The 27,421-nt window shown below is 48.2% G+C and overlaps 1 protein-coding gene across 3 annotated transcripts in view; it reads left to right on the top strand.

Moving 5' to 3' along the window:
* The first annotated feature begins 3,335 nt into the window (after positions 1-3,335).
* Positions 3,336-27,421, top strand: part of NKAIN4 (sodium/potassium transporting ATPase interacting 4) — a 50,428-nt gene continuing 26,342 nt past the window's right edge. For all 3 annotated transcript variants that reach the window (XR_010723288.1, XM_066198937.1, XM_066198936.1), the window contains exon 1: positions 3,336-3,622. Coding sequence is in view for 2 of the 3 variants with exons in the window: in XM_066198937.1 (XP_066055034.1) it covers positions 3,569-3,622 (54 nt within the window). In the remaining variant the exon portion in view is untranslated. The remainder of the gene's footprint in view (positions 3,623-27,421) is intronic.

Genomic DNA, 27,421 nt, shown 5'->3' with positions numbered 1-27,421 from the left:
TCACAGTGACACAGAAATAGGATGTGACATGGCACCTGGGGAAGGCTGCTGTGTGCCCTGGAGCAGGGGAGCGGGCTGGCTGATTAGCTCCTGGAGCACTGGGACAGGCACACTTTGCCTTTGGGGTGTGGATGGAAAGGTTGGAACACTCTGACACCGCTGTGTTTGATCAGACATCTGCAAAGGCACCGTGACCCAGCTGGTGTTATTAAAATGGAGAGGAGGTGGATGTAAATGAACTGAGTGGAATAAAGCACCCCATGGTACCGTGGGATGTAAGACCATCTCCAGCCTTCAGCAGCTGTGACAATTACAGGGTTTGGCAGTGAAGAGACATGTCCCCAGCTAATACTTTTAGCCTCTGCTGCTCCTCTTGATCTGTCAGAGCAAGGAGGCTGCAGGTATTAGAGATAACAAGCTGTGGTAAGGTACTGCTGCTTTGTTTCAAGTGGGCTAACTTTGTTTCTTCATTTCTTCTAAAGTAAACCTGTGACTTCTCCCAGAAATCTGGATGTAATCAGACAGGTGATAACAAGGTCCCACTATCTAAGTTTAATCACCCCTGGCAATGCAGCTGGATCCATGCAACAATACATTTGGATGGGAAGAGGCTCCTGATTCAAACACTAAGAACAGGGACATTCAGCCTTTGGAGCATCACTTGAACCTGAGGATGTTTCCCATCCCATGGAGGGATTCCATTCCCTCCATGAAGTCAGGCTATGCATCAGAATCTTAAAATACAGGGACATCCTCAGGAATTAAAGGAGGACAAAAGAAACAATAAGGATCTCAAACATCCCTGTGGCCTGACATTTGGAGAGGGCTGCAGAAATGACCTGCTGGACCAATTCTGTGTCTTTGGTCCTCTCCTGATGGTGAGGGATGCAGCTGCCTGCGATTGACTTGCTCTGTGTACACATATCCCTGTACACCAATATCCCTGCTAAGAATCCCTCAGACCCCATCCAGAACCCCTTAATCAGGAGAAATCCTTCTTAACATTCAGACTGGACTCTTGAAGCAACATTTCATCCATCAAAAGCTGAGGGTGAGTTTATACTTAAGGAAATAAAAAAATTCAGGATACTGAGCAATTTTGGTTTTCTTTTTTGCTAAATAAAAGTTATAGTTGGTTTTATGAATTAAGCTTTCAAGCTATATATATGATCCTGCAGCATTCGTGCAGGAATTTAGATGGTCAGATACAAAGATAAGAAATCATATGAATGAAGATTATAAATCAGGCTCTGGGAGTTCTCAGTCTCTCTTCAAAATACAGGTTGTGTTATTCCTGTGGCCTCACCCTTATTAAAAAGCTCAGGAAAGTCTGTGTTTTCCTTCACAAGCATATGGAGTCCTAGCCAAGCCATGCTTGCTTTCTGCACAGCTTATCAAGATAAAAGTGCAGGTGGAAAAAAATCCTATTTCTTTCAAACTTAGCCTTTCAGCACCAATACCTTTTGCTGTTTCCCACTGTGTCTCCTTTGCAGTACAACTGAGCTGGAAAACAACAATGCCTACAGGAGGTTTTTAGAAGCAGGAGGTGGAACAAGAGGTGCAGAAAACCTTAAGAACTGGTACAAAAGCCAGGTTCTAACCTGCCTGGCTGCATCCCAGCTTTCCCCTGCTGTTCCCAGCAGTTTCCAGAGCACATAACAAGTCCAGCCTAACCCCAGGCTGCTTTTGGCCAACTTGAGCTCCTGTTCTAATTCTGATGTCAGTTGTCTGACCCTACAGTGCAGAGTGCAACCTCCCTGTGCAGTTTGTAAGGAATGTTTCATCTGCATTCATGAAAAAAATAAACTGATCTTTTCTCCTTTGCTTTTTCCATTCAAAATCCACCTTCTGGGGAATATGAATAATGCCAAAGCTTCCTCAGTGTACAGTTTTCTGAGTGAAATAAATTGGTTTCTTCTCTGGGTGTTTCTTCTCTGGGTGCTTTCCTTTCACCTATAATAAAATGTGTTTTATTGTACCTGACTGTGTTTAATTGATGCCTTGGTTATGCACAGTGCACAGGTCAGATAATCAATATATTTTACCATTTAAAACCAGAAGGATTTGTGATCAATTCAGAGTCTGCCTTCTAATCTCAGGTATTCAGACTTTGTTTATTTGTTTGTTCTGTTTCTCCCTGTGGCTGTTGTGAATAACAATAATGTTGTTAATATAAGGTTTTAAGCCTTCCTAGCCTTGAGGACCAATCCTGCTTCCTTAGGCTACAGGCAGGCAGTGTTTTCCTTGAGTGAAATGACAGAGCTGCTATGAATTCAGCTGCCACCTCCCTCTCACCCCACTGCAAGGAGCAGCGGGCTGTGCTTATTTGAAATGAAAGTGGAGCTGATCACTGCTGCTGGGGAGTCACACCCTGCTTTGGAGGCAGAAATGAAACCCTGACTTGCTTCAGAGGAAGAAGGGACAGCCAGAGGCGACAGAACAAACTGTTGTGCAGACGCTGGAGCCACCGGAGATTGCAAAGAGACGACCTTGTCACCAGATGAGGCTCTCCCAAAGCTTCTTATCGTGTTGTGCTGAGCTTAGCAGCAAGTCTGTCCCAGTCACAGCGTGTGGTGTGTGACCTGCTCCTCAGGCCGGCCACAAGTGTGTGCACAGGGGAGGCCGGCATGAGCCGCGCCTCCTGAATCCTGCTTCTCCTTCGGGAGGGGAGGCAATGGCAACGACTCGGGCACGTAGAGGAGGTGGTTGTGTGCTTGTGGGTTTGCTCTGCTGTTCACAATTAAAGTTGTCTGACTTGCTTTTCTACAGGTGCAGGGTACAGCGAGTGGTGCGTGCATGGTGCTCAGATAGAAGCACTTTCTGAAAGTAGGGCGATGCTCTCCTACATCCCTCTGCTCTCAGTCAGCTGGGATTCCTTCTCAAGCCTGGGTATACTTTAAAATACCCACAAACGTGCATTTTAAAGAATCCTGTGTCTTACCGCCCTTTGGGAGTGTATCTTCCATGTGCACCCTCTCTGACAAATTTTCTGGGAAAATCCACTGCATTTTAGGTTAGTTTGGAGTTTCATAACGTTCAGGGTGAACACGCCGGCACCTGCACGGGGGACCATATGTAGAAAGAGGAGAGGAACTCCACAGACCGTGTGTCCTGCACACACACCTGGCCAGCACAGCCCTCTGCCCCAGCACGGACCGGTCACTCCGCTGCCCGGGCGAAAGAAAAACGAGGGGCTGCCCCGTCCGGGGCACCGCAGCTGCCCCCGCCTCCCGGGGGAGGGCCGGGGCCGGGGCCGGAGCATCCGAGCGCGCCTGCGGGGGCCCGGGGGGCGCATCCCGGCGTTGGCGGCAGCCCCCGCCCCGCCAGCCCGCCCAGCCTGCGGGACGGCAGCGCCGCCGGAGCGTTGCCCTTTTAAGCTGTGGCCCCGCTCGCCTCCTCCCCGGCTCCCGGAGGGGCTCCGGCAGCCGGCACCGACCGAGCGACACCGAGCGACCTCCGCGCCCGCCTCGCTCCCCGCGGCCGCGGATCGGGCAGCGCGGAGCCCCAGGGCGGCGGCGGGGCCGCGGCCACCGGGCTGCCCCTGCCCTGCCCCCGCTGCTCGGGGACCATGGGATGCTGCACCGGCCGCTGCACCCTCATCTTCCTCTGCACTTTGCAGCTGGTGAGTGGAGGCGCTCGGGATCGGGGGGAGCCGGCGGGGACCCGCGGGTTCGGCTCCCCGGGACGGGGCCGCGAACAAAAGCGCCTCGGTGCCCAGCTGCCCCTTCGTAACTTCGGCTCGGAGCGGCAAGGTGGAGGGATGTCGGGCTGCGCTCCGGGGACGCTGTGCTGCGCCGGGGAGGGGGATCTACAGATGCTTAAAACTCAAAAAAAAAGAAAAAGGGGAAAATAAAAGAAAGTAGTTTTCAATTAATAAGTTTGAGCTTATAAAATACAACTGAAAAAAAAGAAGAAAATTACTCTGTGAGAGGAGTCCCGGCGGCTCGGTGGCGATGTTGCAAACCAAACCAAACTTCGTATGTGCCAAAACCCAGCGGTACCTTCAGCCTCTTTCATGGAGAGACCCACCTGCATCTCACCCTGGTCGCCCACATCCCACCCTGCTGTGCTTTGTGCTAGCTTGGCAGGAATTATTTCAGACCTCCTCGGGACGAAGTGCTTAGATAGAATGTGCCTATTAATACTCATATGTTTATGTAGGAATAAACTTCCCAGTGTGCGGAGAGTGCGGTCCCTGGTGGGCACGGGGCGGTCCCTGCTGGGTGCGGGTTCCTGGTCCCTGTGACATCTGCGTAGATGATAAACAAAGGTCTGGTTGTTCCCCGAGTGTCTGCGCATCCAGCCTGGATCTGGAGGGTCCCCTTCTTGTCAATAGCTAATGGGCTCCAGGGCTCCTCCAGCCTTAAAAAGGAAATGACAGCATCTAGAGCTTTAATTTCATTGACTTCTCCCAAATTTGCTTTATTTTGGAGCGTTAGCAGCGCGCAGGAAAGGGCAGGCTTCCTGCAAAGTTCTTTTGAATAGTTTGCTGGTGCCAAGGGGTGACTTTAGTTAAAACTCTTTGTTTTGGAGTTAGGTGCTGTTGACAACGTTTCTTTTTCTGCAAAGAGTCAGGGAACAGACACAGGACTCAAGGTGGGAGAGGAAAACTGGGAACCTGCTAGTTTTGAAATGATACCCACCAGCCTAAAATTGAAAGGGAAGAGGGTGGGAATGCACCCCTGTGAACCCAGACTAGCACAGTCGGAAGATGAGTGTGGAGGATTTGACTCATGGTGAAACAAAATGCAGAATAAAAGTGATGAGGTTTTCTTGCACAAAGCGTCTTGCTCAGCATATTTATGAGTGAGTTGAATGGCTGGGGAGTGTATTTAGTCTCCTGGATTATTTCTTTTGATTTTTCAACCGTGATCACACAAGAAAGAAGCTGCACCCAGTATTACGTTAGAAATTGGTGTCTCAGCACTCACTGTCTCTTAAACCCCTCACTATGTCATCCTACTCTAAGCACACACACACTGGGGGGAGAAAAAGGGGGGGAATGTGAAAAAGAAAAAGCCATGAGCTACTGGTGCTGTTCTGATTTCTGACAAGCGTGGGAGTTTTCTTGTATCCAAGATACAGGGACAAAGAACCCCCAGCATTTTATTTTCCTTAAGACCCTCCTCCTTGAAGAAAAGAATCAGTTTGGCTCATTCTTAAGCAAGTTTGGATGCCTCAGCCATAGTGATTTCCCATGGCACTTGCTGGGTGAATTGGTAGAGTTGGAAAAATGTGAACTATGGTGAGGGAATTTCTGGAGCTGTGCTCCGGTGGGGGTGAGGTCAGGAGATCCTGGCCAGTTCCCAGCGAGAGCTTCGGTGAGGGGGAGATCCAGCGTGGTGCTTTTTTATTTACTTTATTATTTAATTAAGCAAACTTTGTCTGTAAATCATCACATCACTTCCACATCCGCACGGCCAAGTGACGTGCAGGGCTCGCTGCTGCCCAGGGTGGGCTCTGCAAAGACAAAACACTGAAGCAATCAGGCCAAGATCATCAATAAATTATAATGACGTGAACTTCCTTTGTTCCTCTCGTGTCTCTGCTCAGCTTCATTTGATACTTTGAACCCTTCACAGCCTTCCCCTGTTTGTTGCCAAGCTCTGTGTCTCCCACTGCCCAAGTCCCAGGGGTGAAATTCTGGCTCTTGTGTGGACGTTTTGCCTCTGACTCAAGTGAGGAGAGGATTTCGGTGCTGCGATCTCCCACTTCAGTTCTGCAGCACACCCCTGAGATCTGTTACATGTTCTGATGGCTGTTCCTCAAAGCTTCACAGGGCTTTTTATATAAATGATGAATGGAAACATTAACAAACCCCCAAAAAACTCGAATCAGGGATCTGAGTTGCAATGCTTCATAAAGATTGTTTTATTATTAGGTGCAAGGAGTTGAGTGAGCGTGTGGGGAAGTGTTTGCACAGTGCAGTCTAAATGTTTCCCTGGGAAAAAAAAAAAAAAAGGCAGAAAACAAACAAATTCATCATTTGCAGTGTGTGTTCCCAAAGAAAAAGTTTGTGCTCCAGCCGGAGAGCAGAACAACGTGTGAATTGAAGGAGCTGCTACACAATGCGAATACCAACGAGCTCCTCAGCCCCCCACGGGCTGAGCCTCGTGGCACAGGGAGAGGAGGAGAGCGTTTGCATCTGTCTGAAGGAAATCAGGGCTGACTCCCCAGCGGTTTGCTAATCAAGGGGGGAGGGAAGGCTGTAGTTTGAATAAATAATTTGCCGTGTTCCAATTTTAGATTATTGTTTCCTTGAAGCGTCCACGTTAGGCTCCGAGCTTTGCTGAGCGGTGCTGCGGGGAAGTGGCAAGAAGGTTCTGGCTCTCCCTCCCTCTGTCCTGGTGTCCATCCCTGCCTCTAATCCTTACCTTTTTCCTGGTCCAGCCCTACCTCCAGCGGCAGTTTGGGTGAAAGTTGGCCGAGGTCAGAGCTACCCTGCAAAAGGGCTTATCTGTGCCTCCATGGATGGCAGAGAGGAGGACCATCAGCAAAGTGTTGGGGTATTTTTCCAGGGTTTGTTATTCCCAAAGGGGTTGTCACCTCCCCAATTCCCACTTTGCCCAAACACCTCTGCCTTCCAGGAGCTGTTGTCACCTACAGCAGACCAGTCCTTCCTCATCCCTCCCAACTTCTGGGCAGATGCATATTAAGAAAAAAGTGCAAAGTTTAAATGAGCCCTGGGCCTCCCCAGGAAAAAATAATGAGGTTCTCTGTCAGGGAACCTCTGTAGTGGGTTCAGAAATGCCCCTTGAAGGAATTAGAATTGAAAAAGATTTGCCGAGGGCAGGATTTCCAAACCCGAGTGGAATGAGGCTGTCACACCCACCAGTGGGCTGGGTGGGTCCTGCTGAGGAGCCACAGACCAGGGCTGGGTCTCAGGCAGGGAGATATTAAATAATCATTGATTTGCTGCTTTCCTCTCGGCCAGTGTGAGATTGCACCCAACTGGTGAATTTTCTGGAGCAGTAAGTGCCGGTGCACCGGAGGCACTATGTGAATTTATTTCCACTGAGCATGGAAAAATTCTCTCGCTCCTCATGCCCTGTCCCTATAAATCAAACAACTGTAGTTTCTTTACATTCTGTCCATGGACTGAGAGCTCAGATGCCAAGCAAAGCCTGGAGACAATTTTACAGATACATTATAAATCCCCCTAGAATAACAGCTTCTAATGGAAAAAGTGACTAATACTTCAAATGAGCACAGAACAAGGAGCCCTGGGACGGGGCTGCACATCAAGACTAACCAAAAGTAACTATATACATTTATTTATGTATTTATTTATTTATTTGCTTCCTCGTGCTCTCTTTCTGCCTCGCTCCTTTCTTAGTGATTACTTTTTAATCTCTTACAGAAGAGGGTGACCAGTTCTGGAAGGTATTTGAAACCAGCACAGATCCCTCTCCAACTGCTCTCTTGAAGTGGTTGTATTGGTTTGATTGAGGCGTAAAATGATGCAGAGCATGTGAGGAGTGAGGGCAGAAGGGGAGTGTGGCAGACTGGCAGTGGATGCCATGGAAAGGCCGGATCTGGGCAAAAATGAAGTGTGAGTTAGAATAGTTGGAATAGAGGGAATTTTATAAGGGCATGTAGTGATAGGGCAATGGGGAATGGCTTTAAATTGAAAGAGAGTAGTTTTAGATTGGATATTGGGAAGAAACTCTCCCCTGTGAGGGTGTTGAGGCCCAGAGAAGCTGTGGTTGCCCCATCCCTGGAAGAGTCCAAGGCCAGGTTGGATGGAGCTTGGAACAGCCTGGGATGGGGGAAGGTGTCCCTGCCCATGGCAGGGAGTTGGAATGAGATGATCTTCATCCTTTCCAACCCAAACCATCCTGTGATCCTGGTTGTCTGACTGACCCATCAGCCAACGTGGGTGTGTGGGAGGGTGGCAGAGCACGTCCCTCTCCAGGGACAGGAGGAGACAGGATTGCAGTGTCTGGAGGCTGTAGGAATGACTTGCTTGGCTTTCTCCTCTCCACCCCAGGGATCATTTGGGCTGGAGGTTGGGAGGGAGGAGAGCAGGACTCGTCTCTCCCCTCCTCTGCAGCTGCCTCTGGAGCCAGGGCAGAGTCAGGCTGCCCTGAGGGAGCTCTGAGCCTGCACAGCTGCCGTGTGGCTGAGCACAAAGCCTTGTGGGGAAGAGCAGGTGCAAGGGGAAGCACAGCGTCCCTTTGCTCATCACGCTGCTCAGGACCCCTCCAAAATTACCTTGTGCTCTCCCCAGCTGTTTATCTTCTCCATGGCTTATGCTTAAATTCTAACCCCTCCAGGGAAAGGGCCATCTTTGGTGGATGTGCACAGCACCCAGCTCTGTGATGGCTCAAAACTATCCTGAAGTCCTTGAACAATATTCCAGGCTAAATAATAACATAAGACTAAAGACTACGTTTGACAGATGCTGTCTTCTCTGTGTCTGTTCCAGACAAAGGAAAATTAAAGCTGTGCCAATAATAGAGCTCGTCAGCATTTTCCACTGAAGCTGACTTTCAGTAGAAACCTGGGGATTTGACTAAATGAATATTTTCATGAGAAGTATCTGCTTTCCATAGACAATCCTGACTTTTTCTCCCAAGTTTTGGCCAGAATACTCTGGCGAAAAGTCAAAAATGTGCTGGCAAATACTTGCTGTGCTGGCAAACATTTTTAATTTTGGAGTGGTGGAGCTTTTCTTACAAAAAGTTGAATTTTTTCATGAGATTTTTCTTTTCTTCCCCAGTTTTTCATGAGCAGCTGGAGTCAGTGCACTGCAGCACTAGGGAAGAAGAAGGGAGGAGCAGTTTGGGGTCTGTGTTTCAGACGTGCCCAGGTCTCCTGGCTCCCCACATCCGCCTTTCCTATGGTGGTGTTGGAGATTTCAGATGACTCACAGGAACTGTGTCCTCTAACCAAACCCACTCAGACCAGGAATGAAATTTGGCCAAAGCCAAGCCAAAAAAGCAGCTGAGGGCAGGGCGGTGTTGAAGTCAACTCTCCTTGGAAAACTGGGGTTTTATTTTGGCTGACACAGTGTCTTTGTTGACCACTCTGATTTTTCCTGGTCACTCTCTCCTCTTTTTTGGCTTCCCCTTTTCCTCTCAGCAAGAAGAGAATGAGCTGGTTTTCCCTGATGGGGACCCTCTCCCTCTGGTTGGTGTGGGGTTAAGGGAGCTGACGTTGCTCCATTGTGTGCTAATAATATATGGAAACTCGGATCATTTTGGCTGGGGTGCAAAGTGGAGCTCTTCCAAGAATCTGCTCCAGGGGCCCTCAAGTATGAACTCTTGGAGAACAAACTGGATAACAAAGGCCAGATTGTGATCTCTTTTCCTCCAGGAAAACCCTGGACTAGCCCATTGCTTTTTGAGCACTTAAGAAAAGGCATATTATCCAGTGAGCAGCAAGTGCCCCAGCTGTAGCATTGCCTTTCCCATTAACAAAACGTTGGGTCTGAGGTCAGTAGAACTGAACCTCTCTTTCTTGTTAAAACCCCTCCCAAAACCAGGGATAATTTGTGATTTCATGTTCCCTTTGTCCCCACTCCTCCTGCAGTAGATGTGATGAGAACAACCAGCTGCACAGGTTGTGTCTCAATGTTTCAGTTTGGTAGAAAGAGAGTTTTCAACCAAGTGAAAACTTTTGTCTCAAAAGCAGCACATTCTTCACCCCTTCCCCGTCTAAAGTACATGAGGAGGGAAAAAAATGACATTTCTGGACCAAAAAAAAAAAAAAAAGGAAGAAAATACCCTGGCATTTAGCAATGCTTGCTGAAAATTATGGGAGTGTTTATTGAGCCAAACCCTAAATATTTTGAACTTTTACAGAAGCTTGAAAACACTTCTGAAAAAAGTTGAAAAGTCTCCCTAAAGAAGTTGATTTGTTGTTGTTTTATTCATTGGGGTTGTCGACCCTAGATGTTCTCACCTTTCAAATATCTCTGACATCATCATGTCTCCCCCAGACCCAGCTCATGGTGGGGTTTAAGGAGAAAAATCGTCAAAGGGAAAGCACAGGTTTGGGTGTTGCTCAGGGTGGTGCTTTGCTGCAGTGACTCATCTGCTCACAGTGGTTTGGGGTATTTTTGTTGCAGAAGGAAACTCAATGAATAAACGCCCTGTGAAAATTGGAACCTGAGATATTTTGTAATCGTTCCAGAGTCATAATATTACCTTAAAGTTCATGAGATTTCAGACTATGAATAAACAGCTTCTGCTTCGTTTGCTTATTGATCTTTGCTAAGAGTCAGAATCTTGTTTCACCTTCTCCTTGCCAGGGATAATAGTAGGGATTACAAAAGTATGGATTAACAGGAGTAAAAAGTCAAGCATCAGTAGTAGTAAAGTAATAATAGGAGAGTAGGTGGTAATAATAGGGAGGAGAAAAACTGAAATGATTGAAATATCCAGCAGAAATCTCTGAGATGATGCTTCAGCAGAGTTGCTGCTTCTCCACCAGCGTGTCGGAATTGTGTCTCACCTTGAGCACAGAAAAGTCAATAGTGGTGTTTGCCGTGGCTCCTCCTGCCTTAGCCACAGCAAGCCCTGGCCCCACATCTGAGAGTCCTTGTGAAGAACAGAAGTTTTATTTTGCTCTGTGTTCTGAGGCTTCACAGACTTTGGAGGAGCGAGCAGCAGACCTCTGCTGGGGCAAGATCAATATCTCCTCCCTTGACTTTGCTGTAGCTCATTAACATCAAATGTCTTTTCCAAGGGGTGCTTTTTGGTCTAGTTTCCACAAGGGCTTAATTGCCATTTTCCTGGTATCTGTGGCTCGTTCTTAGCACAGCTGCTTTTGTGTCAGAACATTGGACACAAATACGTTGTTTATCAGGGAAGCACACGTCCCAGATTTTCTCTCAAAGGTGAGAATTCATGGAAATCAGGAGCGCAGCTTTTCCGATCCCCTTTCCCCCATCATTCATCAGGTGCTGCTTGGGTGATTCCAGGTTTAATAATTGAGATGTCAGATTCCCTGACACCTTTGGGCTGAAAGGATGATGGTGTGGAAGCGGTGACCTCAGCTGCCATCTGCCTGGGCCTAATGGAAATATACTGTGGGAATTGAGGCAACAGCTTGTCTTCATCACCTGCTCGAGGCGGGCAGACATCAGGACTTGCTGTGCCAGCTTCCTTTGCCACCTCTCAGCGACTGGCCAGCCCTGCAGGCAGCTTCCCACCTGCTCCCCAGGCTCTCTCTGGCCAGCAAAATATCTGCTTTCTTCCCTCTTTCCTTTTTTTTTTTTTTTTTTACCCTCCATTTTTCCCCTCCAATGCTCAAAACTCAAGAAAACCAGGATCCTCATTGTATTCAAAAGCACACAGATGTGTGCCCAGCCCTGATGTTCAGCAGTGCGGGAGCACAGGTTGTCCCCTGTTTCAGCAGCAGAGCCATCCCAGTGCCCAGCAGTGGGGTGGGAGGGCTGGATGTGCTGTGCTCTGTCATTGTGCCATCCCTGTGAACTGGGACATCCCTGACCTGAGGTCAGAATGATACAGGACACACTCTGTCCTTTCTTGGGGAGCACTTGGCCAACTGGTCACCTGATCTAAGAGGAAAGAGCAAGAATTGAACAGTACTGAGGGTAGTTCAGTTTCATTTCTCCAGAAGTCCTAAGACCTTATAAAAAATGGATTCAGGTGCTCAGATGAATACACAGTTACAGCAGATATACAAAACCTGGGAGAATGCCTCCTGTGACACCTCTCAGGGGACCAGGGACCTGTCTTGTGTCTGTGGTGACCCTGACAACAGCCTTGGACCCATTAAAGCATTTGGTGCTGATTTATGTTTTCCAAGTGCTGTTCCCTGGGGATAGTTCATCTGTGAGCACCATTTCATCCGAACAGGAAGGTGAGACAGAGGACACTAAAGAAGGGGATGGAGCATTTTGTTGCCCACGCACAACTTACAAAATATTGAGTGTAGCCTTGCATGGCGTGCTCTCAGTGCTGTGGTCATCCATCATGGACAAACAGGCTCCCCACAATTAACACTTTGTCACTGTCTATCGTCAGCTCCACCTGAACATGACCTCTGTAGTAACCAGAGCTCTATTTCAGCACCAGCACGGCTGACCTACTTGGAGATCAGGAGGAATCTTAAGTCCTGACCTTACTTAGGTTTGTTCATATTTAGGGAGTTTGGATGTTCTGCTACAGTACTACAACAGGAGCATTGTCCTGCATGTTAGAAATGGCTTCTCTGAGTTGAGAGTATACTGGGTTCTGCTCTAAGGTCTCCAAGCAAACTTCTTCCCTGCCTGAAGCTCAGCAGATGGATGGTGTTTTTGTGGAGGGAATGTGACAGGGTCTTTGCTTACTATTACTGCTATGGTCCAGGTACTTGGGAGAGTGTAACTCTGTGCTGTGAGGCTTGGGTGCAAACTTTCCTTCTTTGAGAGATGCTGGATCATTGATAACTCCTTTAAGATCTCCCACTTTGGTGGAGGCACCACATCCAAATGCTCCTTGAACCAGGATGTACTTGTGGGCACTTAAAAAAACCCCAAGGTTTTTCTGCTTCCCTGAGAAGGAATTACTGAGTGAAGCTGGCTAGAGGAAAAATTCCTCTTGAATCAAAAACCCATCTCAGCAGGACAAGAAAGAGCTGGCCTGGCCTGGCTGTGTGGACCTTCGTTTAAGGTCATTCATTTCAAGAGTCCTTGGAAGTGGTACAGACCAGAGGTAAGTGGTTACCAGCTCACAGGTTCACAGAGATAAGGACCAGGCCCATGGGCTGATGAACCTTGTGGATATGACCAAGACCTGAGTCCTGAGTCTTGGGCAGACTCCCAGAACTTCCCCAGAACCCAAAACACCTCTGAGGTTCTGAGCCAAACACCTGCTGTTCAACTGCAGCACAAAACAACTCTCGCAGCTGATCCCTGGAGGGTGCTGAAGGGAACGTCCAGATCCCTGGCCAGATTTGAGGACTGTGCATTCAGATAACTTGCATGAATGTCTGAAGTACTGCCTGCTTAGCCAACACAAACCCAGCTCCCAATTCCCCGTGGCTGCTGGTAATCCATTAGCAGATTTCCATGTGGGAGATGGGAATGGGCTCTGACAGGCCGCTGGCACCCCTGCCTCTGGCAGCCAACACTCTCCTTGTGATATCGTTGTGGGAAAGGCAACACACCTGCTTGTATTGTGGATGTACAGAATTAGGGGAGAAATCTGATTATCCTAATTACTCAGAAATGCTAAATATGTGCAGAATACCGTTTGGCTAATTAGCCTGGGAGATTGCTGGCTGTTCAGCAGGGAGCAGAGTGGGTGCTGGGAGAAGTGTGATGGGAGTTCACAGGCTGTTTTGTGCCCTTTGCTGTCTGAGCATGTGGAGAAAAGTGAGCTTGGATGCTTGGAGATGTGATTGCCAACCTTAAAACAAATTAAAAAGCTGGGAAAGTGCATTTTTTTTTCAGATGTCTGTCACTTTTTATGACTGTGGGTCTCTAAAGTTTCCCATCTCATTTTTTTGAGCAGAGACATCCAAGGGAAGGATGAATTTGCCTTACTGCAAACAGCTGGTGAGAGCCCCTGCACAGCCCCTTCTCAGAGGGATCTGTTCTACTCCTTGTCCTGCCTTGTGCTGACACAGGCGCAGCCTCAAATGCTCCTGATGCCTGAGGAGACCATGATGTAGTTGGTTCTCTGAATGGTGCAGCTTCATTTGCATTTATCTGCACCAGTGAGGGGGTCTTGTGGCCCTAAATCTGGCCTGAGGGGGTCTTGTGGCCCCAATCTGGTCCTAGGGGGTCTTGTGGCCCCAGTCTGGCCTGCTTTTCCCAGAGGCACAGAGCAAGTCAAGCATATGCTAAGCAGGATGGAGGGTGGCTCATGCTTAGATCCCAAGGTATTAATCCCCACATATCCAGAGAACCAGACTGGTTCCTCCAGCTGCGCGCTGGACACGGATCCACCAAGGAGACCCTGAGGCTGTTTGGGAGGGCTGCAGGGTGGCTGGGACAGGTGATGTGCACAGCTTGGTGTGTCCTGCAGCCAAACGCGGCTCTGCCATCAGGCCAGGGCCAAACCCCAGATCTCCTGGGTACAATCAGTGCCCAAAACTCACATCCATCCATCTCTCCTTATAGCTGTTCTTCTCTATATATTTAAATAACCCTGCCTGGCTTTTACTCCTGACCTAGCAGAGATGAATGTTCACCTCAGGCTTTTCTGGAAAGGTTCCTCTTGCTGCTCCTGTAAGCTCAGGGTCAGTCCTGCAGTCAGTCCAACACAGCATTAGCTGGGCACTTCACTGGGAGAAGCTACAAAACATTTGGGCCTCCAGCCTCTGGAGAGACTCTCCACTGAAGCAGCTTAAAGCTGAGTTGTGTGACAGGGAGAAAGAATAGATAGGGTGATAGAAAAACTCTGCCATGGCTTCAGACAATAAAGACTGTGTCTCCCTTGTGATGAATAATGGCTCTTTGTTTTATTCCTTAGATGACAGGGCTGTTAGAACTGCTGAGAACTATCCCAGTGCTAAATATATGGGTGTGCAATAAAGGCTCTGCAATCCATGAACTGAGACTGAATGGGTACTTGAGTGAATCATTTCAAGTACGATGGATTTCTGGAGCAGCTCACAGTGACAGGAGGTGGCAGGGCAGTATCCTCTAGGATGCTTTCCTTGCATGAGGCGTATCCCAGGTTTCATGGCTGCCAACTTTTTTTCCTCATGAAGCCTCCCTTGGCCATGTTAAATTCCTCACTGCCAGTTTTGGCCACTAACCTCTAAACAAAGGGTATTTCAGATGGAGCTCCAGGGTTTGGTGCTGAGACACTGTCCAGATTTTCAATCAGAAATCCCAGAATCCCAATCCTGGCACACTCAGTGCGAATGAAGCAGCAAACCCCAGGTTCAGCAATAGGCCAGGGCTGAGAGCTCATCAGAGCCCATCAGAAACAGGGTCCTGCTACAATCGGGAGGAAAATGCTGCATCTTCCTGCTGCAGTGTCACCAGGCTGGAGGAAGTGGCCATGCACAGAAATTGTTGTCACTGTCTGGAGTCGCCTACGAGTCCTACCAGATTAAATTTCCTTGAAGTTACCTAGTGTAACAGCAAGGATTTGAATTTCCATAATGTGGATTAGCACTTTTCTATTTTAGCTAATCCTTGCAGTCAAACCCACAAGCGAGATCAGAGGACTTGGGGGGGGGGGGGGGGGGGGGGGGGGGATGGCCAGGAAGTTTGGAGTAGGAGCAAACCAAAGACGCCCTTGTTCCAGGGATGAGGAATCATCTCACACCTCCAAGGAGAGGTGTGGATAAAGCTTTGGTGTCACCAGCTAATAGAGAACAAGTCTTTGTCCCTTTCCATGGCTGAAGGAGATGCAAGAGTCTGTGGGGGCCCCATGGGTGAGCTGCTGGTTGGGACTCAGCCCCTGCAGGGTCACCAAACTCTTGCCCTATGGAGACACGATCACAAAGATTTGCTGCAAGTGAACTTTGTTCCCCAGAGCTGCCAGAGTGGCATCTATTGACCAGCCTCTATTTTCAAAAGGAGGGGAAAGTGGAAAAAGAGAAGGAAAAGAGAAATTCAGCTTTGCTGTTGAATAAACCATGAGCCATTGAGGAGCTGCGAGTCTGCAGCAGGGGAGGGGCAAGGGCAGAGCAGAAATAAGGGGATAAAAATGTCATGCAAAAAATGAAGCGCAGGAGGGGCCTGGCCATTGTGCGACACTCCTGGAAACCTGGAGAGTTAGTTGGTGGGAGGCCAAAAGATGTATACAATGAAAGAGAGACACTCGAGTGGACTGAAAATGCAAACAAATTGGGTAGCACAACAGAGGAGATAAATTATGCTCATAAAATAAACAATGGCTGAGTGACACTGGATAAACAGTTACATATAATAACACCACTGTTTGTCCCAGCCACCCTAATTGGGAGGCTGGGCAGCATCCGATGAAAACTCTGCCTTGCACATTTTCCCTTTTTAATGAGGAAGATTTTCCCTCCCCCCCTGGAAGCCTCCTCCCCTCAGTCCCATTTAGCAGCAAACTGAAAGGCCTGGTTTCATTCCACTTTCCCACAGCAAACTCATCCTGGCAGGAACTGCATTAAGGAGAACAAGTAGAAAATGATAATAAATTGAGGACTTGCTCTTATTTCACCTTGTGACAAATCTATCCAGTGGGTGACTCAGGGAGGCCGATAAGAGCATGGACTGGGCTGCTGCTTTCCTTTTGGTGCTTGGTCATGTGGAAAATAACCCCATTCTGGCCCTCACTCAAAAGGGCTTTCCTTTAAAAATAACGCTTTTTAAAAGGCACTGAATCCCTATTTACCCTGTTGGAAAGGCAGCAGCTCGCCTCCATCAAAGTGAACGTCACGGCTCTCGTTTCATCATCCACTTGGGCTGAGGAGCAAAAACAAAGGGCATGCAGCACCAAAAGTGAGGTGGTCAATGCTATCAGTGCCACTGGGAGAATTTGGTAAACCTCAGTGGGCTTACAGCATGACTCTGTATTGCTGATGAATCCCTGATGAGAATCTTTAGTTTTGCTGAGCTCCTCTCAAGTACAGCAGGAAACTCAGCGGTGCAGGGGACAGTGGGCATGAGAAAACCACAGTGACTTCCCCCACAGCCACTCTCACGCTGTAAATCCCAGAAAATCCACCCTGGAGCCCTGATTCCCAGCACTCAGACTGTGTTTTGCAGCAGAGCTGTGCTCTCACCCTTCCATGACTGCCCAGAGTGGATTGCGGTTCCCAAATTACTCCATCACCCGTGGAAGGGAGAGGCACATCTTCAGCCTCAAATCGTGCCTAAACCTTTTGCCACCTCCCTCTCTAGATATGTGCTTGATTAATCTGTTTGAGCACTTTGTGTGTTGCTGTTTCCTTGTTTTTATTTGAGGGAAACAGAGCTGGGGTTCTGCTCTGCTGCCTGCACTGCTCGTCGGGAGGCACAGCTGAGGAAGAAGCCCAGGAGGTACCCAGCCATCCTCACCTCTGAGGGACCATGCTGAGGGTGCTGGTGACTCCTGAGATGTGGGTGACACCTCAGAACTCACCTTTGATCACATAAAATTGTCTCTGCCTCCTGAAACGGCTGGAAAACTGGAATTTCCCTAGTTTACATGCCTTGAGGGAGGCAGGGAAAGCCAGGGGTTTTACCTTTAATTGCTAAGGTAACTAATCAATTGCATAAGTAGGACTGATTTTCTTCCAGAGAAGCAATCAGATGATGAAAATCAATAGTGATTGATTCATTTTCTATCCACTTATTAGAGGGAAGTTCTTTGTGGGGATTGTGGTTATTGGAAAATTCCTGCAATACCCAGAAAGCCTCTGACAGTCCCTGTTTTGAACAAAATCGTTGTTTTCCTGTTTGTTCCAATTTAAAACTCTTCCTGTCAGAAGCATTTTACTGGAACCAGAAGCTGAACTGCTAAATGTTTTTCTTGTCCAAAATACTATTTTCTTCCCAGTTCTTTTTCATTTCATGCTCTGATGACAGGCTTGGAAATTTGCTGGTACATTCATTAGGGGAGGGTTGGTGGGTATTTCTTCACTGATATCTATATTTCAGCTGGAAAAATAGCTACATGTTTTTTCAACTATAATTTTTCATTTTGTCTTTTTTTCTTTTTGAACTGATATAAACACATTTTTGCGTTTTGGTTGGTTTTTGTTGGGTTTGTTGGGTTTTTTTGGGCAAAGCACAGACATCAGTGTTACTGGTGATGATTAAAACCCAGCTGTCGCAGTATGGGTCACATCATATGATGATAGTGTGGATGAAATGCAAACAAACCACTTGGCCTGTTTGCAGCCCAGCTCCTAAAATACTTCCAGCTTCTCATCTGGGGGATGCAGGCATGGGAACAGGGGGAGTTCTCTGTGTTGAGAATGTGACATGAAGGGAAAGGTGAGGGGTTAGGGTTGGTGCTGCTGTCATTATGGGAAGCTCCCAAGGCTCCTCTTTCTGCCACCACGGGCAGGTGGGTGTCCAAAAACCCACAATGGCAGTGAAGAGGCTGCTAGTGCTGGGGCAGGATTATTGGTGTGGAATGTTACAGCAGCTTTTAACAAACAGGACCCAAGTTTCCAGCAATTCTCTGTATAAAACGAGGTTGTTATTCCTAATTTTAAGTGCATAGATGGGAAGACAGACAGTCCCCAGCTGTGCTTGAGGGCTTGATGTAAGGAGCAGGAGCTGCTGCCCGTGGCATTACAGGGGGTAAAAGGCATCATAAGGAGCTGCTGCCAGGTGGGACAAAGGGAAAGCTGCAAAATAATGGGAACTGTATCCTTTTGGCTTCACGTTGTCTCTTCCTAACACCCCCAAATTGACAGCTAGGTGCTAAGAGCACTTCTCTGTGTCCTGGTGGGGTGAGAAAGCCTTGCTCTGTGAAAAAAAGGGTTATTTGTACAGTAATTGCCATGGAAGTCTCTGGGCGGTGGTGCTGTGTCCCCTCCTGCTTCAGGCTGATTAGGATGAGCTTTCCTTCGAGGAGCAAAGCTGCAGCAAGACCGTGGCAGATCCCAATTTCCTAGATTATTAATAATAACAATATCATTTTCTCTCTCTCCCCCTATTTCTCACCCACCCTGTGCTTCCCTTTTTAATGAATTCTCCTCCCTTGCTGTAGACTCTGCAGTGACACCAGCCTGATTTGTAATGTAAATAGGCAGCCCGGTGTAAAGGCGACCTGCAAGAGCACCGCAGGGCTCTAATTATAATTTTCATTAAATTCCTTCTGTTTACGAATATCCAAGCAATCTGGCATTGCAGCAGAAGCAAGAGGAAATTAAAGCAACGCTACCACTTAGCTCCAGTGTCAGGGAGCAGGGGCCCAGCTGTCGAGCAGAAACTGAAGCAAAGGCTCCTACAGACAAAAGTTTTGAAGAGTTATTTCAGCTTTGGCACCTTTTCCTCTCCCGAGCTTTTACCCCAGTTGCAGGGCTTGGCGTGGGTTGTTTTTTTTTTTCCTTCAGAGGACCTGGCTGGTGCAAGTGTTTTACACGTGATGCATTTGTGACCTAATTAAGGGGATCAGCTGCCGGAGCTCCCAGTGCCATGTGCGGGCAGGAGCTGGGGGAGAGCGGGCACTGAGCTGTGTGTGGGAGCCCTGAGTGCAGAATGGGGACAGGGCAGGGACTTGTGGCTCACAAGGCCCTGGGAGGTTCCTACAGAAGTCCAGCAGCACAGAGAACATCTGCCCCATGTGCTGGAGCATCCTGTGGAGCGAGGGCTGCTGTGACACAGACCTGTGCAGAGAGTGGGGCTTTGCTGGCTGTGCTCCATGCCCATCAAAAAAGTCTCACCCTCATGTTTTGCTGGATGAGAAAAAAGGGCTTCAGGTGGCTTTCTGCAGGTGTTTTGCCTTCAGAGAGGCATTTTTGTCACTCAGGCCACAGCCGATCCTTCCTGAGGAGGAGGTGCTGCAGGTGCCAGCCATGAATAAGACTGGCAGGGGACACCAGTGAACATTTTTGTTCATAAAGCCGAAAGCAGGGGGTGGTCTCAGTGTCACTTGGTCACAGCAAGTCTTTCTTAGGCTGTGTGTGGACAGGACAGAGGGAAAACTGAGCTTGGCTTTTCGAGCCTGAAGCAAGAGTTAGTGCTCCCTTGGGGAAACTCCAGTGGTATATTTACAGCCACAATTCAGCTTTGGGGTAAACAGCAGTGGAATAAAATTGCAGTTTGCAGTAAGTGCCTATAAAATAGCAAAGAGAGAGAGAATTTTTTTTCTAAACTGGGTGAGTCCAGCTGGTGTCTCATGGGCTTTATACACACTGAGAGTTTTGGCCAGACCCCTGAATAATTTAAAGTCTTTCTTGTACGCTTGAGAGTTCATGGGATCTCTGAGCTCTTCGCACTCTGCTGCTCCCGCACCCAGAGACTCCGGAGGGCTGCATCAGGAAAGACAGGCTGGGCAGTGCTGGCCCAAGCAGTGCTTCAGGGCAGCCTTGTGCCTTCTCTGCCAGCCCTGTCCATGGTTTTCCTTCTCTGTTAGCTAAGCAGGTGATGCCCAGGAGAGCAGGTCAAAAGGATGTAGGTTATATTCCCTGAACACAACAACCCCTTGGCTGATTTTCAAGTATTTTCACTTTTTTTTCCTGCATCCCTTTCATGGGAACAAGCCCAAACTTCAGATAGCCTTCATGGCTGAGCAGAGGCAGGGATCGCAAAATATAAACCCCTGTTGGTAGGGAATAAATCTCTCTATTAGAAAATTAAATTCCTGCTGATCTCTAGCACTGCTCTGCCTCACAGCCTTTGGAGCGTTTCGATGGGTTCATAACTGGTAGCAGATCTCCAGAGGGAAATGGCTGCTGAGTTAATGGCACACATTTCAGATATATTATTTCTTGCAACGGGGAAATTTGTTCTCCTGGTGGGAGAAGTTTCCCCCAGAGCTGGAGCTGTCAGACATGCCAGGATGTTTGGGGGAGCAGCTGGGATGTTTGCCCAGGCTCAGCAGCATGAGGTGGGATAAGATACCTCAGCAAGTTCTTCAGCAGGTGAGGGGAAGCCAGGAGTGTGGATCCTGAGCCTGGCCATCTGGGTGACAAAAATGTCAGGCACTTGTTGAAGGAACTCTCTGGGTTTCATGCCTGTTGTAAATGCAGTCACATCCCCTTCACCCCAGTGCCTCCTCCCTCTGTCCCAAAGCTGGAGACTCAAAGCTGAACCATGAAACTGAGGGAGGAGAAAAACATTTGGGGGGCAGGGGGGGAGGGGGGGAAGCGGGGGGCGGTGGGTTAGGGGAGAACATTGTGGGCACCACAGATTAATTTAATTATGTTTGGGAAACTTAGGTTGGAGAGTCGACGTAGGTTGCAAACAAAACAAGTTTGTCATTCCTGTCAGAGTGCTTTTCTGCCTGGATCACAAAGGCACCTGCCTATTAATTTAGCCTGATTGCTGCTCTCAGCAATCAGCAATCAGAGCAGAGTGCAGAGCTGAGGTGCCATCAGGAGGCACAGGCAGGAGCACAGGGAACACAGCAGCTCCCATATCCAGTGCTGCCTGCATCCCTGGGCTCTGAGCCACAAGGGGAGATGGGATCCATCAAACCAAACAGGCCATAGGCTGTGAGGGGTACAGAGCACAAGCCTCATCAGAAATGTGACTGACCCTGATCTGGGAGAAGTTCAGGCAATCCAGAGCAATAATTCTCCTGAAGCATTCCTCCTAGGAAGCAGTCTTTTCCCCAGGATTCTGAGCACCATTCAGAAGCTCAGTTAATTCATTGTCCTGCTGATCATGCTGCTGAGAAGGTTGTGGATCAGGAGAGAGCACCGGGGCATGGGGCAGAGACCATGGGCTGTAGTGTCTTGCTGGAAAAGGTACTGCCAGCTCCTGATGTTCAGCCAGTTCTGTGGCACAATCCAACACTTGGAGTAAAAAGGCTTAAGAGATTTGCTTGGATGTGTGCCTCAAATTGTTCCAGGGGAGGTTTAGAGTGGATATGAGGAACAATTTCTTCACCAGAAGGGGTGTCAAGCATGGGAACAGGCTGCCCAGGGCAGTGTTGGAGTCACTGTTTGTGGGGGGATTTAAAAGACGTTCAAATGTGACACTTGGGGACATGGTTTAGTGGTGGCCTTGGCAGTGCTGAAGAACAGCTAGACTCAGTGATCTTAGAAGGCTTTTCCAACCTAAAGGATTCCATGATTCTGTGAATTGTTGTGCATGGCCCATGTCTTCAGCTGAGCAGAGCTGGTGGTTCTAAGATGTACTTAGGAAACCTCAGTCCCAGAGCCTCAGCTCCAGACACAAACAGCCTTCTGCACTGCTCGGTGCCAGTCTCATCCCTTCTGTTCAGCAGGATTGTGCCTTCCCTGGAATGCTAAGCAGCACTTGGACATGTGGGACTGAATAATGACGTGTCTTTGCAGCTCAGATGTTTCTGGGAGTCTTTGGCAGCAGAAAGCTCAGGGCTCAAGGTCACAGCAGTGGCACTCCTGAGAGCATCGCTGCGCACACACAAAGTGATGCTGGGAGGGAGAACTCAGAGCTCAGAGGTGCCAGGCCAGGGGGAATGAGGAGGTGAGGGCTCAGCACTGGGATGTTTAACAGCAGGATGCTCCAGGCTTCAGCAGAGTAGCTGTGATGAACACAGGGAGGGTGTTACAACTGCCCAGGCTCTGCACAGGATGGTTCTGGGCTGGGAGAAGTCCTGATCCTTGGATGTGGCACCAGGCAGCCTAAAAGTTGTGTTTGCTGGGGTGTGATGTCCAGGAGCAGCCAGGCCCTGCGGCAAGGAGTGACCTGATGTGGGACCATGACTGGGACTTCCCCTGCTGCCCTGTGGGGCCCTTTGGCAGGGCCAGCACAGTGACCAGTTTTCTTGTGAAATATAAATGACTTCAAGGTGTCAGCCCTGCTGTTGGAGGCCTCTCTAATGTCGGTGTGAATAGAAGAGGTCTCAGCAGCTTCTGGGGAGAAAACAGAGCAGAGGAGCAGAGAATGGGGCACATTGTGTGCAGTGGCCAGAGTGACCAAAGATGCCTGGGAGACCGAGTGACAAACAGAGACCTCCTGTGCAATTAGTCTCTTGACCTCTGTGCTGGGGGAGAGGGATGCTGGGAAAGGAGCTGTGGATCACAAGGCCCCAAGGAAGGTTTCCTTGACAACACTTACTGAAGAAAAATGAGATTTCATGAATGCAGCGGGTGTGAGCACGTGAGAGGCTGACTTGGGGAGAGACAAGGACGTGGCACCTCGCAGAACCAGCCCCTCCGTTTGGGGATGGGGAGTAATGGCTCACTGAGCTACTTTTTCAGATAAATCTAATTAAAGAGCTATTGCGACCATTCATATTTATTTAAAAGTGCAGCCACTGTGGTAAAAGGAGACTTATTGTTTAATTGTTTTTCTACTCACAGAATCTTCTCCACCTTGAGCACTGGCACAGAAGGGAATTTTTTGCTCGCTTCTGATAGTTTCAGCACAGAGCAGATTGGGTTTAGGATTCTTTAGTTCTAGCATTGTCCCAGCATTTACAAAGTCAAAGGAATTATATGAAAAGATGTGTAGAATTAAACACTGTATCATATAATATCAGTATATAAATAATAATAAACAGCAGACAGGTGTTTAGTACTGCCAAACTAAAACCATGGGAAGAGCCACAAAAGCCATATTTGTGTTCAAAACCTAAATAGATATATTTTCCAGATTATACAATCTGAGACTTTTTAATTTCTTCCTGCTGTTTCTGGTAGCAGGATGTAAATTTCCATCCTTGTATGATACCTCACAGGGTTAGCAGCACTGAGACTTTGCCCTGAGCTTGAGCCATCACATCTCATGGCCAAAATACCTCAGGAAACCAGTGCGGGTTTTTCCTGAAGAAAAGGCCCGTGACCTTTCCCAGTGAAAGCTCCGAGGGTGTTTGCACAGCAGACAGAGAAGGAGCATCTTCTTAAAAAGCAAAGCCACTTGGCAGGAAGTCAAACCCTGGCTCAGGGTGTTGGGATCAGCCAGGAGCCCAGAACATCATCCCAGCAGTGCAGTGGGGACCCAGGGCTGCAGCTGAGGCTCCTGCTGGGTTCAGGAGAGAAGGAACAGGCAGGGGGTTAAGTGGCAAGTTTTGTCCCAGGTGGAGCTGGAGCAGCCTGTGAGGCTGTGTCCTCACAGCACTGAGAGACAAGGAGTAGCTAAGGAGTTTTCAGGTTGTTTTTTTATAGGTCAAGTGGAAAATCGCCTGGGTTTCTGGGTAAAACATTTTTTTTTTGTTTTGTTTTGTTTTGTTTTGTTTTTTTGTTTTTTTGTTTTTTCTTTTCCAGCAGTAGGATCAGCTTTTCCTACTTGTTCCCTTTATTGCACGCTTGAATATTTATTTCTAACATTTCATTTTGAAAAGAAATCTCTTATTAAGGCTGAGCTTGGAAAGGTTAAGAGCAGGTTTGCTTACAGAAACAGATACAAATGGATGTGTGACTGTACTTCTTGTGGGGTTTTCTGAGCACCTTTCCTGTGTCTGTATGAGTCACGTCCACATGTCTTGAGACTGATATTTTTTTCTTTTGTGTCCCAACTGATTTCAGAAATGCAGTGAAAGACAGATACAAACCAAATAAGATTAAAGGCTTTAAAAGCTTAATAAATTAAGAAGAGCAAATCTAGCTGATAACATGGCTTTGATAGTAGGCTATAAAGGACAGGGAGTTAAGGAATTACAGGTACCTGACTCTTCAGCAGCATCCCTTCCTCCTCAGCAGTGTGGGCCCACAGGGGACCAGGTTGGACTCTCCAGCTTATCAGCAGGAGAGGAGCAATAGAAGACAAAGTTGAGGGGATAGAAAAGATCTGAGGGAGTAGGATTTAAACAAGCACCCCCAGCCCATGCTGAACCAGCTCGGAGTGTCCTGCTGGCAGTGACACCTGCCAGTGACACTGTCCTGCCAGAGCCATTGGAAAAACCACTGGAATGGTTTCAACCCCCAGTGAGAAACTGTCCCATGTTTTGAGCTGTTTTCTAGGACTTTTTTCCTATTTTGCTGTGGGCATCCCTCCAGCTCAGGTACAGCTTCCCTCTCTGGAGAAGTTTTATGGTGTGATGCCCCTGAGCATGTCCAGAGCTCTCTCTGCTCCCTGTGTGCGGGCAATGGGATGGGCTCCATAAGCTGCAGAACATCCCTCTGCCTTTCATCTCTTCCCCAGCTGTATAAATGAATGATGGCCCAGGAGAGAGCTTTGGCTTGTGTTGTTTCCCTGGCTAACAATTGCTTCACGTGGTTCTTTGCTACTCCAGTTTCACTCAGATCAGCAGAAATGTGGTTTATTTCAGGAGAGAAAATTCTGCCACGGCTCTTCTGATTTTAGTGCTGCAATAAATCATTTAATTTAAAGAATGAAAGGTAAAAGTATACTATGGGTTGGAGAAGCAAAAGGAGCAGAAGGAATCCTGGTTTTAATAAGAACAGCCATAAAGAAGAAAAATTTGTCCTTCCTGATGGAAAGGTCCTGTCAGCTTTGAGTGGGTTGAAACCTGTGCCACAGTCTGTGACATTTCTCTTTACAACCGGTGTCTCTGGAATATAATAGGCTTTCTCAATAGGACAGTGTGAACCATTGTCAGGAACCCCACAGCGAGGATATTGCTCTGCACAAACCGGGCAGCACAAGAGGAAGATGGCATTTCCCTGCCAGGACTAGAGAGACCAGGACTGAAGGGCACTGTGGCATCCTTCATGGCCCAAGCCCAAATCAAGGCCAACTTAGCCCCAACATCAGCCCTGTTTACCTGCAAATCTCAGCAGCACTTTGTGGGTGAGCTGTGCACACAGACCTGCAGTGTAATGAGTGAAATGGTTGTTTATCAATTTGTTGTCAGCAAATCTTTCCTTAATTATGGTAAGTTCCTGAGGGAACAGGGGGAAGCCCAGGATAACTTCAGGCTGCATTTCCAATGGCAGGATTGCAGCACGGACTCACTCCCTGCCTGTCACTAACACAGTGCTGGAGTTTCATCAGTAGCATTTGCTTGTTACCCGCGTGTTTTACAGAAAACCGTAATTTTATTTCTATAAATGAGGAAGCAGCTTGTGTGAGCTCGCACATCCCACATCCCCTCTCCTTCCCTGAGCCTGCAGATGGGCACAGCCCATCTCTGGACCAGCTGAGTCGTGCCTGCAGCTCCCAGGTACACAAAACTAGTTTAATAATGCTGGGAAAGTGACGAAAGAAAGTAAATCAGGATGGAAAGAACCTGAGGACGAGAGAGGTGAGAGAGAAGGAAGTATGGTGTGAAGATAATTTTCAGGGTTATGGGGAAAGAATCCGGAGACTTCTCAAGGAGCTGTCCCCGAATCTGAATTTGTGTAGACTGGCAGGTCCATCTCCATATCGTTTATCTGTCACTTCACAGCCCAGTCTCTTCCCTGGTGTAAACAAGGCTGTGGAAGGACAAGCTTTCCCCTTTTTATACCTTAATGGCAAATACTGGTGGAGTAGGATGGAGAAGAAAAACACTCCTCCGGGCATGGATCGCCCAGATTCTGGAGAGTTCGTGGCAGGAGGCACGGGTAGGAGAGATCTGTGTTTATCCTGATTTTCAGAGGCTGGAGGGGAGGCTGGGCAGGGCGTTGGCTCAGCGAACATCCCGTGCTGTCCCCGGGCAGGGTGAAGCCCTCGGGGCACACACGCTCCTCCCGGAACACCCAAAGCCAATTAATTGCCTGATGGGATGAAGCAGTCACAGTCAAGCGGCCCATTGCCGGCCAGTCAGCATCCCAAATCTCCCGATATCGTTAAGGTATGTGCCTTAATCCCCTCCGGACGGATTAAGCGTTTAACCTGTGGCTGGTGCGGCAAACCTGCTGTGCTGTGGGGAGCAGCACTCGCCCCACAACATCTTCCAGGTACTTCAGGGGGACCAGAGGCTGTTGCTTCTAAAAGGAAGATTATTTGGCAAAAGAGAGATTTGGTGACTGCCTCCATTCCTTCCCCACTCTCTGTCCTTCTTTACTTGGGAATAAGATACCGTAGAGGGAAAGCTGCCCTCCCCCTCCCTGACTGATTGCCCTTAACCACAGATTTCTTTGAAATACAGGTTTTTATTGAACTTTCAAAGCAGTGTTGGGAATTGCAATACCTTCCGAGCCCAAGAGAGGTGTGAAGGCAATTTCCCCACTGAGCCAGGAAGAAGGAGGAATAATGGCCATTTAATAGATGTGGCTTCTCTCATCATGGGGCTTGAGAGGGACCTGCAGCCGCTCACATCCTTAAACGCTTTAAGCCATCACAGAAGCCTTGGTGCTTAGATCCCAGCCAGGGGAAGGTGTCGCATAGCTGATTACACACAGCAGACCAGGATTACTCGTGGTTAATGCCTGATTAGGAGTTAAATTAATATTGACTGCTGATAGTAAACTGTAATGATTTATTTAGGCAAAAAAATAAATATGAAATGTCATAATGCAATCCCAGTGGCCTGCTGTGATAATTAAACATATTTTCAAATCTTGCACTGACAGGGAAGACAGAGGCTTGCACCGAGTTAATAAAGACAAAAAAAAAGAGAAGATCTCTCCATGCAAGGCTAAGCACGGGAGAAAAGCCTGCATTAACAGTTTTGCCCCTTACACTCACTATATTTCTCCTATAGATATATCATTTAAAAGCTGTGGGCATGCAAAGGCCAGCAGGCAATTTCATGTCCATTGTGCTCTTTCAGCTGCACAGAGGCTCAGGGCCAGGGGCCAGATGTTGTCTGATACACAGATGATGGCTACAGGTAAAAAGCACATCTTTATGCAGATTTGGTTTGAAAATCAGCCCCAGCACTCCAACAGTAATGGAATTTTATGTCTAGAACACACTACTAGCCTTGAACCATGTTATTACTGCTGGAGAGGAACACAGCCTGTCCTGGAAAACTGATGTGTTGGCAGAATTTCCTTACTGGTGGCAGCATTTTCTGAGGGGCGAAGGTGGAGGAGAGAGTTTCCTCCTCTCCCTCACTTTGAT

Source organism: Chamaea fasciata, unplaced genomic scaffold (genome assembly GCF_029207755.1).
Source record: "Chamaea fasciata isolate MVZ Bird 193981 ecotype frontalis unplaced genomic scaffold, bChaFas1.0.hap1 SCAF_17, whole genome shotgun sequence".
In the NCBI taxonomy this organism is placed as follows: Eukaryota; Metazoa; Chordata; class Aves; order Passeriformes; family Sylviidae; genus Chamaea; species Chamaea fasciata.
The sequence above is the reverse complement of the archived record's forward strand: the minus strand, read 5'-3'. Positions and strand labels throughout refer to the sequence as shown.